Genomic DNA, 22,073 nt, shown 5'->3' on the forward strand with positions numbered 1-22,073 from the left:
TCAAAGAAAAAAATCGCAAATAGACAACTCTGGGGGATGTGAAGGCCACCGTCCACAGCTGACAGCTCTTTCATTTTTGAAAGCTGTGCATGAACGTGATTCAGTGAAACATTTGATGTGTGACACGTTGTTCTGTCTTGTTGGGAGAAGCTTTATTCTTTTTTATTATCAGTTAACTGCACATAGAATTCCTTGAAAATAGCATCTTCTGGACTGGTAGTAATTCTGCTTTCAATATCGGCAATGACCTGTGGAGTTCTAATGGAAGGTTGCTTATTTCGTTTTGCATTTGAAACAAATCTGTTGTATGCCATTTTTTAACTAAATGTGTATCCCAACCCCGTATGGAGAAGACACCCAATAAGTCGACCAGTTTAGGTTGACTTAAAGGTCGACCCTTGTTAGGTCCCCTAACAAGGGGAATGCAACCTCATTCTGGTCCGCGCAGGAATTGGGGACAAACCTTGCACCCCCTCCCAGTCCCATCATAGTGTCTCGCACGGCATTACCAAGTCACGATCAGAACCGCCACTGGCAGAGGGAAGCCATGCCCCTGGTTGCATGGGCTACCATACCACAGGAGCGCAGCCCCCACCCCACCAGCTGGAGCCCCTAATCGAATCACAAACAATACCAATATAACCGTGGCACGATGCCAATGCACCTACCTCCAACCAATCCAATGCCTAAGCCAGAACCCTAGCCCTCTGGAATCCTACCACGATCGAGTACCTTGATCAAATTCCCTCTGCAGACCTACACATTACAAGGGCGTGAAGAAAACCAGCCACTATAGACAATTCATTGCGGATCATCCAGTTGTTACGGAGGTCCAGGAAGGAATGTATTCTTTCAGGTTCCCTAACAGCTTGTGAATGTTCAACTTGGTATTGGGGACAGATGAAGAGGACGTGGTCCACTGTATCATCAGTCCCGCAATCCGGGCATTGACTCGAATCCACCAAACAAAACCTAGCCAAACTCCATGTCCAGAGAGAAACTGTATGATATACCAGTTGGGGGAAACCCATTTAATCGCACCTAAATTAGAAACTATAGGAACTATACCAAGCACGTAGCAACCAGTGGGGGATTCGTCCCACCTGACTTGCCTGAAATCAAGATGCGAGGCCTTGGTCTTCAGTCTCCTGCCCTTGTTCTGAAGTCAATAGGTTATTTAACCTTGGAAATGTGTAGTGGTCCTTATGTTCATTAGCCAAGATATCTATTGGTTTGACTCTGGCTCTAACACAGACTGCCTCCCGGGAGACTGTTCTATAAATGCCTATAACAGCCAGCTAGAGGAGTCGCTGGGCTCGCAGCAAAATATCTGTGCAATATCTAAAAGCCATGTGGTTAGTCCAGACTGGCGCAGCATACAGCATAATAGCTTCTCTAACACCTTTGTAAAGGATACGCATGGTACGGTAATTCAACCCCAATCAGAATGAATGACTACAGATTCCATAAAAGGCATCAGCAGCCTTTTTTACTATATACTGTAGATGTTCCTTGAACCGAAAATTCTCATCAAGGATAACATCCAGGTATGTTTGAGTCATAATGTACTGAATGGGGAGACCAACCATCTGAACCCAGATTTGTCGAGAAGCAGCCAATCGGCCCTTAAGCAACATCATTGTGGTTTTTTCTGGGCTGAAAATCATCTTATGTTTGAGATTCCACAGTCGGAGTGTCTCACAAGCACAAGCAGCTCGGAATTCTACCTTGTTATGTGAATCCCCTTCAATCAGTAGCAGTGCGTCATCAGCATAAGCGATGACACGACAACCACATAGTTAAACGCAACATGGAATCGAATTCTATGATCCAAAGAAGGGGACTCAGAACACTGCCCTGAGGGCATCGCTTTAGTTAAGGTCTTACAAACTTCTGAGCCGCCATCACGCAGGGAAACGATCCAATGGCTGAAATAACTTGAGAGCACTTTTAATTCATTTCATGTACGCTTCTGCATCTGAAACAGGGGAGAGGGCCACCATAAGTTGTTAAATGCTCCGGATATGTCCAAAACAAAAACCTAATACATATTTACATGGTCTGGAGGAAGCTATATCCATCACCTTTAGTATGGCATCCTCAGTGCTCTTGCCCGGTCGGAAACGATACTGGTTGTTCATTAGAAAATGAGAAGTGGCCAATCCAACATTAATATGCTAATATAGGACCTTCTCAAAAACTTTGCCAATCACGGGCAGGAGTGTTAGTGGACAGTAAGAAGAACTAATAGTTGAATCTTTGTCGCCACCTTTGAACAACACCAAGTCTCCACGCTTCCAACATGCCGGAAAGTGACCGGCGAAGAGGAACCTATTGTATATTCTAGTTAGAGGACTAAAGACCACTGGAAGCGCTCAGACGAGGAGCTCCACTGTGATACAATCATAACCAGGGACCTTGTGCTGTGCCATGCTACAGATCACCTGGCGCATTTCTACCTCAGTGATCTCAGAAGATTGTATGTTGGTCTCGGAAATCTCGACGGTGGTATGAAACCTACCCACCATAGTGTCATCTGGGAGCAAACCATTCAACAAAATATTAAGGACACGGTCCTTATCAATTACCACACCCTCGCTGGTTGACAGAGCTGACAGGAGGACATCTTTTTTGCGCTTATGTCCAAGGGCTCTATACACAACACCCCAAGGGTCTCTATTCCCTTGCTCCTGAACGAAGAAGCACCAGGAATTATGCTTGGAGGACCTAATGCTATGAAAATACCTAGTTCTCGCTTTGCAGTAATCTGCAGTTTGGGCCACACACCGATCGGGATTATCCTCTCGTTGTGCAGACTGCTTCTGAGTTAGTTCACAGACTGCTTCAGTGCTGTCAGATTCCAAGACCACCAACTAGATATATGTTTCAGACCAGTGTCATTAGGAAAGGCGGCTTCAGCCGCTGCCACCACCGCAGAGGTGAAATTTTCTGCTGTGTATGCTACTTTTCGCTGGGATGCAGGCATTTGGAAATTTTCCTACGGTCACTTGAAGTGATTCTTCAAACGATCCAGAACGAATGTAGACCGCAACTGTAGCTGCCTTCTTTTGGACTGAATAAGACATTTTACACAGACACAGCTGCACTCACAATACTACATTGCAACAAAACGTCTACTGCACTGACACGTAACCACTTGACAAATGGCAGCAACAATCAATAGTAACATACACATCCACTTGTCGCTCTAGTTGTGTGAGTCTTTAATAAATAGTGTTGGGAAGCGTTCTCATTGTGGGTTCAGTTCTATGATGTTGCTCATGCTGTATATTGATATACTGTATATATATGAGAAATATATGTCTGTATATATATATATATATATATATATATATATATATGGAAATTTTTGGAAAATTTAGTACTTTTTAACTGGATCTGAATCTTCAGACAAAAATTGCAGATATCTAGAAAACTGTTCTAGTGGTCTGAAAAATTTGTTCGACCCCCTTGTTGATACCCCTTTCACTCCCAGTGGTACTTGTCGGATGATAATATTTGCAAGTACCTCCAGGGTGCCGTTTGGAAATTTGGGAGCAGGTACAATGGGATGCCACCGTAATATCTCAGCACCTGCTCATCCGATTTTCACGATTCAAACGGCGTATGTATCAACAGTTTGAGCGCTAACTGTTAACGTATCGGTTATACTCTTGATTTACTGGATATTGGTTATCCGGAAATTAAATTGTTTAGCCCTATGTTTTGATTGTTCTCATCCATTGTAAAACGTACCGATCCCATCTTTTGCTAAATACGCCCCTCAAACCTGTGCACTAGCGCAGCTGTAAGGTATAAATTTACAAAGACTAAAAAGTAGAAAATAAAAAAAATATATAAAAAACTTTTTATGAGCCACTCTTAAATTAAATGCACTAGAATGTAAAAAATAATTTTTTGGATGATATTTCAGAATGAATTTAACAACAAGCTTTGTTGGTGATGTAAACTCTTAGCTTCAAATTAAAAATTAGATGTTTTTGCCAATTTTTTTGTTATAATGAATGACCTAAAGAGTGGGGTGCAAACACGCATAAGAAAAAATTGGCAAAAACATCAAATTTTTAATTTGAAGTTATGACTCACATAATCTTATATATCACCATCAAAGCTTGTTGTCATCCATTCTGAGATACTGTTCTAAAATTATTTTTTACCTTTTAGTGTGTTTAAGAGTGGTGTTTTAAAATTTTTATTACGTATTTTTTATTTATGTGCTCGTTTTTCTTCATAAAATAATGAACTATAATCAAAAAGTAGACACTGGAATCTACCGATCACTAGCAGAAAATCCTGATTCATTAATATCAATTTCTAGAGTTAAATTTCTAACTTAACTTTGACTTTATCAATTTTCATCATTTAAAAAAAAAATCTTACCTCACAAGAGGTAATCAGTTCTGGGAACCTAATCCATTCTGGGACGTCGACCGTCTGGAGGGCCTAGCTGTGGAGGACTGCTGTAGGCACGCCCTGCAGTTATTTTCTATATTAAATCAAAAAACTGGTTTAACTTAACAGTTGTTTTTAAGATCTGAAATTTGAAATACATCTACTAAAAACCTATTTTTAATTATTATTGGTCATGTTTTGCTAAACTGAATCCCAATTTGTGTTTTTTCTTCTGATCATTTTCTGATGCAGATAAAGTATAAAATCTGAACTTTTTAATCTCTTCCAATAAAATAAAGAAAAGTAAAAAATGAAAGAGATCACCTGCATGGAGGTGATAAAAATATATTAGTTTTATACATTCTTCAGTGGGATTAAGCACATCTAGCTGTATCTCATTTGGTGATTCCATGTAAGAATCATCAACTGAGAATGGATAATCAGTCTAAATGACCAGTTTATATTTACTATCCTTCTCTTGATTATTAAAAATCAGTTCTATTGAACTTAAATTTATTTTCCCTTATCTGATTATTTCATCTCTGTATTCACAGTATCTGACCTTCTGTTCTTTCTGACAAGATGATGTATCAGGATACTTGTCGGAGAAGACAGCATTATGGTTTCACATTACTTGAAATTCTAAATGGTTGCATTTGTGGAAAAACCATGGACATTCTGATTTATTTTAATAAAACTAAAATTACCTAATGACTGTGAGACTAGTGTGTTTGAATAGTTTAACCATCAAGGTTATAAATATCCTGAATTTTGGAGTAACAGGGAAAGAATTAAACATTGTAAACTTTCTCTGGTTTATATTTATTTCAAGTTGGTGACTTCAGGTATATGGTTGCTCTTAACATATATTTATCTAGTACATATGTGATTTATTATATATTTCTTGGATTGTTTTTTTTTTTTTTTTTCTTGTATTGTCAACTTATTTAGAACTAGTAAGTGAACAAAAGTTGATATGTAGATGTTCGATAATGTAGGTATATGATATTTTTCCATATCTAATTGATTTGTTAACAGATTGGTTCTTAAATGTTTCTTTTACATCAAGAACATAATTTTGTCTTGTTAGTTAAAAATTATATTTTTAAAACCAAAATTAAAACTTAATGAATGTTCAGTGTAAATTATTGTATAATGTGTTTAAAATTAAATGTTAGTAATAAAACAATGATCTAAATAAAATATCTAATTATGTAAATATTTGTATATTTATTGATGATCCAGCACTAAAGTGTGATGAATTAGCCTCTCAATATATCAAGAGGCAAGACTCGAACAGTAGATGTAACTCATATATTAGTTATAATGAGATTCATTATAAGTTATGATTTTTACTTTTTTTAAATTTCCACAGATGGAGAGTTGTATACATCAGAGAAGTTTGGTAGTGATGAATTGGGGAATGGAACGGAAGTGAAACCTTTTAAAACTGTTCTTCAGGCTATGAGGCATGCAGGCAAAGAACCATTCCCTATTTTTTATGTTGATTCAAAAGAAGAAAACAAGGTTTGCTATTTTGATATTTCAATGTTTTATTTCTAATTCAAACTTTGTGATAAGTTGATCGACAATGATCAACTTGTTGGCTAGCAGATCGCCGATAACTACTTTTCCAACTACCTTCATCACATACTGATAGTGCAATGAAAGGCAAATGTGATCATAAAAGATCACATTTAAAATTTATATAAAAAAAATTTAAAATTTATTTATATTAAAAATATTAAGGCAGAAGTTGCCTTTCAGTCTTCTGTTCAAATCATAGCCACATGATTCTTGTATAAATTATAAATAATCTCTCCATTTATTCCAACCTGTTGTCTCCTTAAATTGTAAACATTTCGTTCCAGTCTAAAATCTCTATTCTTTTATTTGTTACTTTTTGTTGTGTCATATTTCCTTATTGAATATTCTATCAAAACAATTGTTCTATTAAAAGCAGCTCAAAACACTCAGTAGAATTTTTCCTTTACTCCTGCAGTAGGTTCTTCAGTTATAGATTTCATCTACCAAATACTCTGGTCTGCAGTTTTCTCTAAACAAACAATAAAAGGAATATCATTTTTATTGTGTGGCTGCAGATAGTCTTAATTTCCATGACGTGTTGTAAATAATGAGCAGAGTATTGCATTTGTTGCAATGCTTCATTGTCTCTGCTTCTATCAAATCAAGCCATCTTTGGAATTCTACAGTAAGTTTACCTTAATGAAACCTGTATTCTTTTGCAAGAAATCATCCATAAAGGAGTGCAGGGATTTCATAGTTTCTTCTCTTGATTTAAATTTTGGCTGTTGATTTTGTGAAAGAAAAATAATAAATTTAAAACTGTTGTAGCCACATACAGTAGACTAATTAATCCAAGTTTTATTAAAGTGGGTTTCCAGTATTCCGAACACAAGTAACATTCAAAACAATGTTAGGTTAGGTCAGTTTTAAATATGTGCACAAATTATAGTTTGTGGTGTTGTATCTAGTTTTATATATATATATATATATATATATATATATGGAGAGAGAGAGAGAGAGAGAGAGGTGTTACTATTTATTTTTGAATAATTTTTTTTACAAAAAATAATACATTATTTTAAATACATTAAGGATAGAAAAAAAATAGAGAATATGTATAATAACCACCTCAAACACATTTGTGCATAAATCTAAAGGAAGTGATTCACTAATTAGTTGACAGGTATCCATATATAACTCATCTCAGCAGTGCTTAGCAGAAAGCACTGCTGACTGGCACTCTGTGTCAGTCTTTCATACGCATACGCAGTTTGAATTTCCATCATTTGCAAACAACAAATTTTCTGTGAAAATAAATCTTTTTATGGAATTTTTTAATCAAAATGCGTTATCATTGACAACAAGCATGTTTGCAAAATTTTAGTTTTATTTCATCCGGTAGTAGGTTAAATATTGCTGACAAAATTCTGACCATCTTTTCGTGTGACACAGTGCACAGAACAAGTTAAATAAAAGCATATAAAAATATTCTTTTTACTACTTTTAGAAAAGTGATTCTTTTTTTTGCAAGAAATAGATGGATTTCAGTTTTTGTTTAATATGAAGTTTCTTTGACTATGTCTAGGAGATAATCTGTGATGGTGAAGTATTTGTGAGTTTTATTTCTATGAAATAAAATCAAATTCCTGTTCAATTTTTCCCTGTTTCCTAATTTGTTGCTTGATTGTCAACATTAAAATTAAGGCTTCTCAAATTTTGTTCAGAGCAATAAAAATGTGATTTAAAAAATGTACAAAATGTCTATAATTCATGAATCAAAGTTTGCTATTACCATAAAATTCATGTTCACTGATGAAACAACTTTCCACACTAGCGGTAAAGTGAATTGACATAATGTTCGGATATGAGGTAAGCATAATCCACATCAATCAACATGTACACAATCAAACATGTACGGGACTCATCTAAGAAGAATGTTTTTTGTGGTGTTAACTGCCACAAAATTTACAGTCTGCTCTTTTTTGCCAAGTCATCTGTAACTGTCATATTGTACTTGGACATGCTTGAACATTATCTAATGCCACAATTACAACAGGGTATGGGTACAGAATTCATATTCCAGCAAGATGGTGTGCCACTACATTATCATTGTGCAGTTGTTACGCATCTCAATAGCAAAGTGCTGACTAGCCTTGGAATGATGAAACAATTTCCTGATTTAACTCCAATGGACTTCTCTATATGGTGTTTGTGTTAAAGACACAAACACCATATAGAGAAATGTCACCAGAAACACCGGGAAATGTCAACAAGCTGCAGCACCAGAAAACACAAACATAGATCAAGACATGCTTCATACAATTTGGCAGGAAATTGATTACAGATGGGACATTTGCATATTACAAAAGGTAGCCAGCCGTACTGAATGTTTGTACGTGAATTTTGAAGATATACTGTATTCAGTGTTGCATCTAACATATCTGTAAGTTAATTACTTTTTTCATTATTAAAGATTATTTTTATACAACTAATTCAGAAATACCTATATGTATATGTATACAGACACGACACACACATGCGCACGCACGGGCTGTTTTTTTTCAACCTCCGATCGTGCATCTAAATAAACAAAGAGATAGGCGGGAGCCAGGTCTGTGCATCATGGGATTGTGCACCCCTCACCACAACCTCTGCTATTGCTGGCTCCATTGCATCAGTCTGAGTCTGAGCCATGCTGTGGGCAATTGAAAATGGTCACCACAATCTATGCTGCTGTCAATTGTGAGTTGTAAAGTGTGATTGTTTTCCGCAAGCAGAAGGATGTAGCGCTGCTGAAATCCATTGCACAATGAGCCAAGTGTATGGTGAAAACTTTATGAGTGATGGTGGTGTATGGGAATGGTGTAGGAAATTTAAAGAAGGGTGAATGGACATGAATGATGAAAGTGGGCAAGGATGCAAGTCTGTTTCTACCGAGTCTTTTTTTTATAACCCATCGGATGTTAAAAAAACAGCCCTTGTGTACACATACATATGCACGTGTGGGCACATGCAGACAAAGAGAGACAGAGTAGTTCTGAAAAGTTCCTGAAATAAATCTCTGTAGTCGATACAAGTGGCACCATATGTTAGACAATCAAGGAACTATGTAGCACGATGTCTGACGAGTGTTTTTACAAAATTTCATCATGTTTCATCACTTCAGTCTTGAGTTATATTTGGCAGCATACGTTCTGTTAATGTAACCGTGTGCAAGCTTGCAACATGGAACAGAAGCACGATAAAATTTTGTGTTCAACTTAAAAATCGTTTGTTGGAACTTATTCTATGATACAGCAAGCGTTCAGTGATGAAGCCGTATCTCGTACTACAATATACACGTGGAAGTGGTTTAAAGATGGTAGAGAGTTGTTGGATGATGACGAAGAAGCAGGAGGCTGTCAGCAGCTGTTCATGATGAAAACATTGCGAAAGTGCGCACACCAACCTAATCTTATCCTTTGCGCCATAGCAGAAGAGCTAAACATCAGTAAAGGTGCAGTATGTACAATTCTAACAGAAAAAATGAACCGCCGAAAGATATGCTCTTGTTTCGTTCTACACTTCTTGAACAAAGAACAAAAACACAAAAGATGTGATATGTTCACAATCTATGTTGTCCTTGATAAGTTCAAATAAAGGTCATTTCAAGGCCAACTTAATTTTTTTAAATAGGAACCTATATCTTTTATTATGCAGAATTGATTTCTTTGCAAAAGAAATCAAAATCACATTTCAGATTTTTTCTAAAATTGATAGTTTTTTAGTTATTAATTTTCAAAACTGCTGTGTAGGCATATAAACTGGTGCTTTTAGTTTCATTAGGTCTGGCCCAGCTGACGAGTTTCATCTAGCTGATGTTAAATTTTAAATTAAAAAAAATTAAATTTTAAATAAAAAGCAATCAGTTAAAGGATTAACCTAAATAAAATCCATTTACGTTTTAATGCATTTTTTAAATCAAATAGTACATACCTGTATGGAACAGCCTGCATGTGTTGCACACTTTGGTCAGTTAAATTATGTTGAGTCTATGAAAATATTTGGTTTAATGACTACTGATATTTAACAAACTTTTTAATGCTTTTTATTTAAAATAATTACAAAAACTTACTCTACATAAATTATAACAACAAATGTTTGAAGTGGTGACCTGCTTCTATGTGTTTTTCGATACGATTTAAAAATGATCCATGAACATTTAATAGAGTTTTTCACGTGATATCTCTACAGACTTTTGTTGTAGACTCTCTTTTTCAGGGGATGGTGGTACTTCTATGTAAACCTTTTCTTTGAGATAATCCCATAAAAAAAGTTTACTGCAGTAATGTCGGGAGAATGAGCAGGCCAATGAACTGGACCAACCCGACCAGTCCAATGATCATTGTATTCGCGGTCCAAAATTGTGATAATTGAATAATGTACAGGAGAGCCATCATGATGAAACCACTTCATTCTTCTCTTCTCCAAGGGTAGTTCATGAAGCAGTAAAGGTAACTGATTTTGTGGAAAATCTGTGTATTTCTCTCTGTTCAAATTTCGATTGCAAAATGCGGTCTGATTAATGTTCAGCTTATGATTCTGCACCAAACATTGACAGTCTGTGGATGTTGATGTTCTACTTCCCTTAGCCACCATGGATTTTGCACTGCCCAATAATGCATATTGTCTGTTTACTGCTTTATAAATAAAACCCGATTCGTTGCAAAATAGAACATTAAGAAAAAAATGTTGATCTACCTGCATTTTTTCCAGCACCCATCAACAAAATACTACTCTTAATTAAATGAAATATGGTACGGATGGAATTTCAGGTATTTTGATGTTCTCGGAACACTGGTTTTTGATATCCCGGAGTCATGCAAAATTCTTCTTGAACTGACATGATCTACAATGACCACAGCAACCACCGCTATTTCATTGTTTTCTGCTGTCACAGTATTTTGACAGTTCCTTTTTTTTGGCTCCACTATATATATATATAAATTTATATGTACAAGAAGTTGAGGAGTTCGTTTAGTGCAGTAGGAGAAATACACCACCGGATTGGTCTAGTGGTGAACGCGCCTTCCCAAATCAGCTGATTTGGAAGTTGAGAGTTCCAGCGTTCATGTCCTAGTAAAGCCAGCTATTTTTACACGGACTTGAATACTAGATCGTGGATACCGGTGTTCTTTGTTGGTGGTTGGGTTTCAATTAACCACACATCTCAGGTGTGGTCGAACTGCGAATGTACAATACTACACTTCATTCACACTCATACATATCATCCTCATTCATCCTCTGAAGTATTATCTAAACGGTAGTTACCGGAGGCTAAACAGGAAAAAGAAAGAAGTCAAAGTGAGAAGCATAAAAACATGGTTCTACTAAAGTTATTTAGGTGTACTAACTGTTAATAATTTCTCATAGCTTGCAAAATGTGGTAATTCTGATTCTATTCCCATGTCTGTAGAACTGTTTTCTAGAAGGTATTTCCTGAATTTTTTATTGGGATCACTAATTAAAAGGTTCTGAGGCTGGCAATAGTACACATTTTTTAGGTTTTCATAAAAATTGTACTTAATTTTTCTTATGGTGAAAAGCCTTGGATTTTATGCAGCAAAGCAAACAAAGTTGGGTTAAAACATAACAACATAATTTTAGTTGAAGACAGGTTGTGTTAATTACTAGCACAATTTCCCTAAACCTCTGGAGTACCGGTTTGATGTTGTCTATCCTCTTACGCTAGGCCTACAAAAAATGTTTACTGTCCTTTACTCATGAAAGAATTTACTTCACTTCCTGGAAATACTAGTGTAATCCTTACTATCCTCTAATTTCATCATCTTTTGGTAAGCAGTTTAGTGGATTCAGGAATTAACAGAAATATGCCACATAAACGTAAATTTTGCAACATTTAAAATGGAAACTTAAATAATTCTGATTTTCAAATAGTGAAATGCTTTATACAATTTAAACTTGATTTATATTTCATTAATGGTTATGGTTTATAAGCAGTGTAAAATGTTTTTTCTACAGAAATTTGAAGTGATTTCAAAAGCCCAGTTAAAGAAAATACAGAAAATATGGATGCGTGAAAACATTAAAAATGCAGAAAAGGCTAGAATAGAGGAAGAACACGCTGAACAAAGACAAAGAAATCTTGAAGAAGCAAAAAAGATAAAGATTAAAGAAGATCCTTCATTACCAAAAGCAAAACAGATCAAAATCATTGATGGTACTAAGTATAGGGATGAAAGAGTTAAAATATATGGATGGGTACACAGGCTGCGGAGACAAGGTAATTTTTTAGCGTAGAATAATAGCATAATATAGTATCATTTTTTATTGCTAGCACTGTGTTTGTTTCTTTTTGTGTATAGGTACTCTTTTTGATTGAGTATTAAGTATATTTTCCCTTTACTGTTAATAGTGAATAAGTCCATGTTCTTTTTTATTTGTATTAATGTTATTATTGCTATTTGTAAAACAAAAGTTTTATTTGAAATTATGGTTGAAAAAAAATTTTATCCAAAACTGTGTTAGCTTGAGTTGAATATTGAATGAGATTTGTACATTATGAAATTGTTCTAACACTCAAAATTTTTGTAAGTTTTTATCTAGAACACAAACTTATTTGACAGAAGGTGTCATTTGCTGTGTTTTGGATCTTAAAAAGGAATTCAATAAATTAGTTGAGTTTAGTCAGTATAAAGTTTTTAATTAAAACTGTAATATTACAGTTTTCTTCCAATAATACAGTTTTTCACCAAGATAAAAATAAATAATGTTCATGAATGTTCTGATAATGGTGTATGAGATATTTAGAATGAATACATTATTTATGTTTGTATTTTACACACTTTTTTTAGAAGAAAAAAATTGTCGTAAAATAGGGGTGCATAAATTATATGAGAAATAAAAAATTAAAAACTTTTCACATTTGAATTTGATTTACATCTTATATATTACAATTTTTAATTACACTAAAATGGTTATATTTAGCTTTAAATGAAAAACCCAAGATTAACATTTTGTTGAATCTTGATTATTTATTATTATTATGTTGTGCTATTACTGATTGAATTTTCATAGCATTAATTTGAAAATTAAGAATAACTTCATACCTTACAGATTACTGTCATTATAACTGGTATTGGCCCCATCCTCAGACTCTGTTATGTCATCATCATTATCATCAACTGTTAGCCAGCAAAGCAGGGATTGTCCTCAGTATACTGTCAAGTGCATTTCATTTCCCTGTTTTCTTTACATTTTTTTTTCAATGATGTCTAGTGAATTGACTTCCAGGCACTTAGGTTCCATGCACATATTACATTTAATGTTGGCCATATAATTTTCCCAATCAGTATGTACTCATGTTTGTTTTCAGACATCCATCTTGCGTACAGGTGGCATTTGTGTCCTTTGAAAGTTTTGTTGACTGACACATCCAGGGGCTGCAACTTTGATGTTAATCCACTAGGAATTGCGACCATGTCTGTTTTTGCTTCTTTAAGGCAGGACTTTATCTTCTGAATCAAATGGCCACAGAAACTGTCCAACATGATAATGGACTGTAGGTGAAGTAGTGCACCTGATCGTTTCTAGATTTTTTCAGTCCAATAAAACATCTGCTGGTCATCTACCCTTTTACCTTTGCCACTTTATGCGTATAAATAGGAAATTTTAAACTTTTAGATACCATTTTTCCTTCAGAAATAATGTATGGTGGTAGTTTGGTTCCATCTGGAGTAATTTGTAGCTCACACTGCAACAGTTTTTTCTGCACCAGATGTAATTATTGGCACACTGGATGCTCCCTTTTCTTCTATTGTGGTATTGTTCGGCATGTTGAAGTACACTGGTGTTTGATCTGCATTGCCAATTTGCAACAACAGATATCCATTCTTTTGACATATTCTGATAACATGGTCATACCAAATTGACTACGCACAAGTTAACTACTTTGTTTAATCTCAGTACAGTTTCTGGTATAAATTTTGTTGTTCTCATGAAGCACCAAACCTTTGCTATTGGCTTTGAACTCACTCTGTAGAATCCTTTTAGCTCATATGATCACTTTTGCACAATATTGCAACATTTAGTGGTTGACTGTGTTGCCATAATTACATAATTCCTGCATATAATGGAAATGTTTGTTTTCTAGTTTTTGATGTTTTCCATCTTTTGGGTCCCGAAATGCACGGCAAGAATGTTTTTGTTTTTGTAAGTGGCTTCTGTTTTTGCCAATATCTCGCATGAGATTCTACATGAATTTCCCTCAGCAGCTTGGTTCTCGTTCTTCTTGGTGAAATTAGTCACATGAATTTGAAAGCCATGATATGGTTTTTATATTTTATTTTCAACTGCTAACTGGAAATTGGAAAGGAATTAATAAGATTCATGCGATGTGCTTGTAGAGCAAGCACTGGTGAGGGAAGTGGTGGGGAGGAGTATGTGAACGAGTCTACCTTGATGGCAAACAACTCCTTTTGTTGATAAGTTCAGTGGAATAGGAAGAATTACTGCGTTGCTGGTTTTATGGTGGCTGATGGTATTCTAGGAATATTGCTGTTCCACAAAAATTTTACCCTGTGAAAATTACAAGTGGGTTAAAGAAATACAGAAAATGGCCTTAAAATTTTGGGTGTGGTACTTATACGTGAGTGAAGATTGTGTGAGTAAATACAGTAGTTAAATTTATTAGCTGAAACAGTTAACTAAAATCAGAATATTTGAGTTAGTTTTTTAATCATATGTTACTGAGTGTACTTGTTAACATATCTTTTTATATACACATTCTCTGTGGTTTATCTTTTAAAACTTACATTTGTACGTATAAAGAGACCGTTTTAGTGAATATTTTTTGATTGAAATAAAATTCTGATGTTGTCAGAGGTGTAAGAAATTGAATTGATAAAATTTTCTTGATTGAATTTTTAGGGGGAATATATAATTAAAATTTTTTGTTAGTAGTATCATTATTTTAGATGGTAGAAATGAACAATTTTTTCATGCTTGGTATTACATCAAATGTGAATAAAGTATTCATGCTATTTTAGGTTATTTCTTACGTTTTGTTACCCAAATCACTTGTTTTCAGGTGTCTGATTTTTCCAAATCACTTGTTAATTTTTTAAAAACTACTTAGAGCACATGGTACCTTGTATCTCGGTAGTTTTTTTTTTCTTTAAGACCCATTATCTCAGGACACAATAAGAATTAACCACGGAAATTTTGCACAGTTAAGGTCTTTTAGATACTGAATTTTTTTCATACTTTTACTTCAAATATTTTTTCACATAATATTTTTATTCAGTTTTCTGAAGCTTCCTCTTCTTCTATTTTTTGAAGCTAATTTTTTGCACAAAAAGTTATGTATCTTAAAAATATAAATCATTATGTCTTAAAAAAACTCAGTATCTGTGTCTTGCATACACAAACACACTGTAAAAATTTAATTTTCCTACTTTAAACGGTTCGTGGGATAATGGGTCTTATTTAAAAAACATGCAATTTTCGGAAAACGATTAAAAACATCATTTATTGGAGGTCATTGCATCCCAGCACCATATTCTCCATTGTCTGGGTCTTCTTTCTCATCATCCTTATATTCTGGTTGAGTACTTTTTCTCTTTTTCATAGTTTCATGTTAATAAACTATTTTTGCTTTCTTATCAGCACTTTTTATTCTATGATAATCCATGATGTTCCATGGACAAACCCCTTGAGAAGGATTTTCATCTGTCAAGATTTTATGTAAATAAATAGCTCATATTGCACGCTTCATGTCTTTTATACTACATGTATTTTTTCTTATAGCAACACTAGCTATAAATAGCTGTGTTATAAGTAATAACACAGCTATAAGTAGCTGTGAATTTTCATTGATATGTTTATCTGTCAAATTTGTTTATCTGGAAATTTTTTTACCATCTAACAAAACATTTTTCAAGTCTCCACAGAGTTTTCACAATCGTGAGCCCATCGACTTCTGAATATGACAAAAATTTCAAATTTAACCAAAATTGAAAAAACTTTGGTTAATTCTTTTTACCGTCCACTAACGCTCTTGCCTGTGATTGGCAAAGTTTTTGAGAAGGTCCCCTATATTTATGTTTTAATGTTAGATTGGACACTGATCATTTGCTAATGAAGAACCAATATAGTTTTCGACCAGGCAAGAGCACTGAGGATGCCATACTAAAGGTGATGGATATAGTTTCCTCTAGTCCATGTAAATAAGTAGTAGGGATTTTTCGGGACATATCCGGGGCATTTAACAACTTATGGTGGCCCTCTGCCCTGTTTCAGATGCAGAAGCATAAGTGTACTCGAAATGAATTAGACGTGCTCTCAAGTATTTCAGCCATCTGACCATTTCCCTGTGTGGTGGTGGCGGCTCGGAGGTTCGTAAGACCTTGTCGTGTCGTTGCTTATGCTGACGACGTGCTGCTACTGATTGAAGGGGATTCGCATAACGAGGTACAGTTCCGAGATGCTTATGCTTGTGAGACACGTCGATTGCGGCCGATTGGCTGCTTCCCAACGAATCCAGGTTTGGATGGATGGTCTCCCTATTCGGTATGCTACGGCTCAAAAATACGTGGGTGTTATCCTTGATGAGAATTTTCAGTTCAAGGAACATCTACAGTATGTAGCAAAAAAGACTACTGATGCTTTTTATGGAATCCGTAGTCATTTATCCCGATTGGGGGTTGAATTACTGTACCTGCGTATCCTTTACAAGGGTGTCAGTGAAGCTACTATGGTGTATGCTGTGCCTGCCTGGGCTCACCACATGGCTTTTAGGTATTGCGTGGACATTTTGCTGCAGGCCCAGCGACTTCTCTTGCTGGCTGTTATAGGCAGTTATAGAACAGTCTCACAGGAAGCAGTCTGTGTTATAGCCGGAGTCAAACAAATAGATATCTTGGCTAATGAACATAAGGAACGCTACATTTCCGAGGTAAATAATCTATTGATGTCAGAACGAAAGCAGGAGATTGAAGACTGGAGCCTTGAACCCAGACTGAGTTGAACCCATGTAAACTGGAAAATATTTTAAAGATTTTCATGCCTTCAGAGCTTTTTCTATCAACTAGTGGAAGAGGACATAATGTTACACCAAAGATGAATGACTTATCAGTACTGCTCAATAAAAATATGGCAGGAGCTGTAAGTTATGTTAAGTTTGTTATCAAAAAGTGCAAAATTTATTTATAACTTTCATTAGCGGGAGTAAAATAAGGTAAAAGTGAATTGAACAACTTGTTTATGTTTGTGAATTGTTTATCATTTCGTAATTATTATTTATCATTCCATAATTGACTATTTATTAATTATCAGTTTATTTATTTTAATGGGTTTAGTTGTAATTTTTATAATCTGAAAAAAATGCATATCAGTATTTTTGGATACGTTGTTTACGGTTAGAAGGAACAATGGCTTTAGCGGTTTTGTTGGCTTCATTACTTGCCACCCCTTTGAGTAACAAAATAAATTTAATGTGGTTTTAAAGTACATAAAAAGTACTCATTTCTGTAAACATTTCAGTTTTTTGCCACCTGTCGTCCCACATGTGCTTTTTTGGCCCGAAAAATAAGACATTTTCAAAATCTTATGATTTGGTGGTGATTCTTTTTAATGAAGGACACTCGGTTACAGTCCAATTTTTTTTATAAATACTACTAGTACCTAAGAGTTAAAAGGTAAAAACAGGCCTGTTACTCGTATTATTTATTCTGTGCGCAAAATTAAAAAAAAACAATTTGTAAATGTAACTTCAGAACACATTACAAGATTTGGTTATGTAAAAAAATGAATTTTGAGTATCCTAAGATGAAGTTCCATCTTTACTCTTTTAAAAAAGCCATTTTTTGTCCTATGTATGATGTAAAATAAGAATGGTACACCTCATGAAAAAAGTGATGAAAATGCCTGTTTTTACCTGTTGGCGAGTTAGAAAATAGTCTATTATTCAAGAAAAAATAAATTTTTAATTAAAAAAATATTTTTTGGCCACTACAAATTGGGTAGTTACCATATACCAAATATAATCAAAATCAAAAATAGTGATGCACTGATCATCTATTGAATTAAATTCAAATACCCCATGAACTTTAGTTTATCAGTCTTGTTATCCAATTGTACATGCTTAATTTACATAGATGATCATGGAATTTAGTGCCCAAGAAACCTTTTTTTTAATTTTTACAACTTTTTTTTGAGAATACAGAATGAAAGGATTATTATATAAACAAAATACCACACCTGTTCCTTTGCAAAGTTCACTCGCTTTCCAGTGTTCTAGTTACTTTTTCTTTTACAAACAAGTATTATATACAAAAAAAAAAACCCTACTTAAGTGTTAAACCTTTATATATGTAACATGTGATTATAAAGTTTGGAATTTGTTAGGAAAATTTTCTTTGGAGCAATTTGTTTGGAAAAATTTTTATGTGTATATCATCATTTTAGACCTAAAAAAATTGTAAAAAAAGTAGTGAACAGCGTGTAGGCTAATTACATCTTTTGAAAGGTAGTAGTAGGCAGAGAATAACTATTATTATTATTATTGTATGACTGCAGGGAAAGGATTAATGTTTATAACCTTAAGAGATGGATCTGGCTACCTTCAGTGTGTTTTAATGAATGAATTATGCCAAACATATGAAGCTCTTGTGTTGTCAACGGAGTCTGCTGTTAGGTTATATGGGATAATTAAACCTATTCCAGAAGGAAAGACTGTAAGTATTATAATATACTTGTAATGTATTAGTAGTTTGATCTATTTTTTTGTTTGTAAGTTTCCTCTGAACATAATTGGTTTTAATAGTTTTTTAAGAAACCGTGCGATTAATTTCACCATTAGCTCAAAATGAAGGCATTACTAAAAATGCTTCTAACTCATTCTGTTCTGTAGTTCTGTAATGTACAATATTGTCTTTTTATTATTTCAGTTTTTTAATTTCAGTTTTTTCTTTTAATATTATATTTTAAGAATAAATTTGATTCAGTCATGTTTAAAATGTTAAAATTATAATTCATTATGTAATCCTTTTTATTAAACTCTGTTTACACTGCATCATCACAAAGCGTTACGTACTAAGGTGATTTAATTTTGTGATGATGTTATTTTTTAAAACAACTATATTTTTCTACTTTTTATGATATATTTTTTATCTTTTGAAATGTTCTTGATTAGTTTCTTAAATTATTTAGTTTTAAATTCATGGTTGTATGAAATATTTTACAAAAACCTCAAATTGTTTTTTGTGATTTCGTTTCTGTCAATTTGATTGGGATCAATGAATCTGTTCTAACAAATTTATTTGAAGTTTAATTGGTTCTGTAGTAGTAATTATTGGTATAGAAAACTATTCAATTATAATGTTATAATTTTTAATGTGGTTACCGTTTGATTTTCAAAAATGTTGTTTTCACACTTATTACTCTATATTACTTGTACTTTACTCACTTTGTTATTATAATTTTACTTGACTTGCTGAACAGCTGTTTATCTTAATCATGGTATATTTAAAGTGTAAGTAAATTGTATTTACTACTGAAATCTACATTGTCAGGTTTACCATGTAAAAGTTACGTAGTATACGTAAGTTCCTATTTATTTAACTTAAGTATTTATTTATACTTAAGTTTCTGACCAAAAGTAGGAGGATAATGCATTTCATGAGCGTTTTTGTATGTTTATTTAGTTTGTGGTAGTATTATTTTAAAGGCTGATAAAATTTTGTTCAATTATCTTCAAAATTTTCTGCTTCACTTGTACAACATTTTTCTATACCATACTCCGATGTATAAACTTTGAACTTAAGTAGTTAAATTAATCATCCTAAAAACTGGGTTGTCTGTTATGTAATTTGTTATTTATACTACTTCCTTTTTTCTTCCTTGATTATAAGATGAAGTGGATGTTTAAAGAGTTATTTTTCATTTTCTATTCCTCTTTACATCTATTTACTCCCTTCTTGATGTACCTTTTTATTTGATATTTAAAATTTTTCATAGTATATACAATTGTGTTTCCTATGATTCCCATTGAAAAACATTCTGTTTGTTACATCTTTCCTCTGTTCTTTTAACCCTTAACCACCTGCTTTATTTCACGCGCGAATCGAGATTTCGGTAAAGGTTTGTTTATCTCGCTATTACTGAATTGTTTTTCATCCAAAAAATCTGAAAAAATTAGGGTATGTTAACAATGCATTATTAATTTATACTGTTCAACAAAAATTAATTTTTGTTAATATTTGATTATGTTGCGCAACACAAATATGGTATAAAAAAAATTACAATTTTTTTTTAGTATTTAATTTTTTTTTTTTTTTAAATGATCAGTGATCTATGTTTTTTTATATTCATATAATATATAGACTTTTCTGGTTAATTTGACTTAAAATTTATTTATATCCGATAAAAACTGCATATATAAATAAAAAAAAAAAAAACTACATTTCAGAAAATTGTAACTAAAAAAAATTGAGATTTCGGTAAAGGTAAAGGAGTATACGTGCGTACGGTTGTATAAAATCTAACTTTGATATATATATAAATTTTTTGCTTTTGATACATGTATAAAAATATTTTGAAGAAAGAACAGTATGGTTTAAAAAAAATAATAATTTAAAATTGTTGCTTCCTTTCATAAAAGTCACATTCACTCGTTATTCTTTTGAATTTATGTTTGCATAGCAATTATATAAAAGATAAAACAAACCGCTAATGTATATAAGAATCAAATAAACAAAAATATACCAAAATACTACGACTTAAACAATGACATCAGTAAAAAAAAAGTACTGTGTGTTTGATCTCTTGTGAAATATCTGCACTATATACAACTGTTATGTTTATTATATTTTCTCATAATTCAAGGCGTTGTGATTAAATCCATATAAAAATATGTTTTCTATGTTAAATGATTCATGAGAAATTTGAATTTGAAATATGATTACCAGTGGTTAATAGAGTGACCAGCGGGAAACAAGGGGTTAATAGTCCCAGCTATATCAGTCTCTTATCACTTCTGTTATCAAACAGCCAATTTTGCATTCTGTCTTTCTTCTTTTGATATTTCCTAACATTTTTTCATATCCATTGTTTCTATTTGCTTTGATATTAGTGTTGTCATTGTTCATTTTGTGCTTTGTATTGTAGAAAAGCTTTTATAAATCATTGCTGAACATGATTTTGGTACATTTTGATTCCACTTCAGTCCTTGACTGATATCATACCTTATTTACTTGCAACATTTTTTCTTCTTTACTTTTTACCTCAGTGCAGCTGTTGCAGAGATACTCTAGTACTTAAATCCTAGTAGTGTTTGTGACTATCTGTGGTTTATATTGTGTATAAATGTATATTGTGTATAAATGTAAAATCTAGTATTAAATGTAATTTGCTTTGTAAACAAAGCAAATGCATCATGTCTGTTTTCAGAATAGATTTGATTTATTGAACTTTCTTTTCATTATGTTATATTTTAAATGCTGTAGATTAATATATATATAAAGGTACAATTTTAGCTGTTTTTTATTTTTAATATGAATGCAGAAGAGAAAGTATCCTATATAGTCAGCAAATGCTATTTTAGTTGAAACCAATTAGTAGCATCAAGAGTAGCACACACACACACACACACACACACACACACACACGCACGCGCGCGCGCGCACACACATGCACATGCACATGCACATTTATTACTCTATTAAGTATATTTGAAAAAAAAAAAATTTGGTAGCTTATGTACTATTCTGGCTTATTTACTACTAGCTCTCCATTGCAGTTTTACCTGTGCTGTATGGTTACTTGTGTTTCCCGTAGCAGTCAATCTTTTTATTTTTTGTTTTTTAGTAAAGTAACTGGGGGCAAGTATTGCCAGTCACACATACAGTAACTGTGACAGTGGTTGTTTTGATTGAGCCTCAGCGCTGTATACTTTCGCACCCCTTAAAAAAATCGGAATTAAAAAAAACCCAAAAATGGTTTTGAAATATTTATTTTATTAGTATTTTTTTTATTTCTGAAGGGTATTTGCAAGCCCACATCTACTGAGTGGTCTTGTTTACTATAGTCTGGTGGGATTGGGAAAATTTACAATCATTATTCAGAATTTTTTTTTA

At 33.4% G+C, this 22,073-nt stretch overlaps 1 protein-coding gene across 3 annotated transcripts in view; it reads left to right on the forward strand.

The window, feature by feature from the left end:
• AsnRS (asparagine--tRNA ligase) overlaps positions 1 to 22,073 on the forward strand; it is a 101,894-nt gene that overhangs the window by 18,511 nt on the left and 61,310 nt on the right. For all 3 annotated transcript variants that reach the window (XM_075370373.1, XM_075370364.1, XM_075370355.1), the window contains exons 3-5: positions 5,789 to 5,940; positions 11,962 to 12,223; positions 18,517 to 18,674. In XM_075370373.1, coding sequence (XP_075226488.1) covers positions 5,789 to 5,940; positions 11,962 to 12,223; positions 18,517 to 18,674 — 572 coding nt within the window. The remainder of the gene's footprint in view (positions 1 to 5,788; positions 5,941 to 11,961; positions 12,224 to 18,516; positions 18,675 to 22,073) is intronic.

This window comes from Lycorma delicatula, chromosome 1, assembly GCF_047948215.1.
Source record: "Lycorma delicatula isolate Av1 chromosome 1, ASM4794821v1, whole genome shotgun sequence".
NCBI classification, from domain to species: domain Eukaryota; kingdom Metazoa; phylum Arthropoda; class Insecta; order Hemiptera; family Fulgoridae; genus Lycorma; species Lycorma delicatula.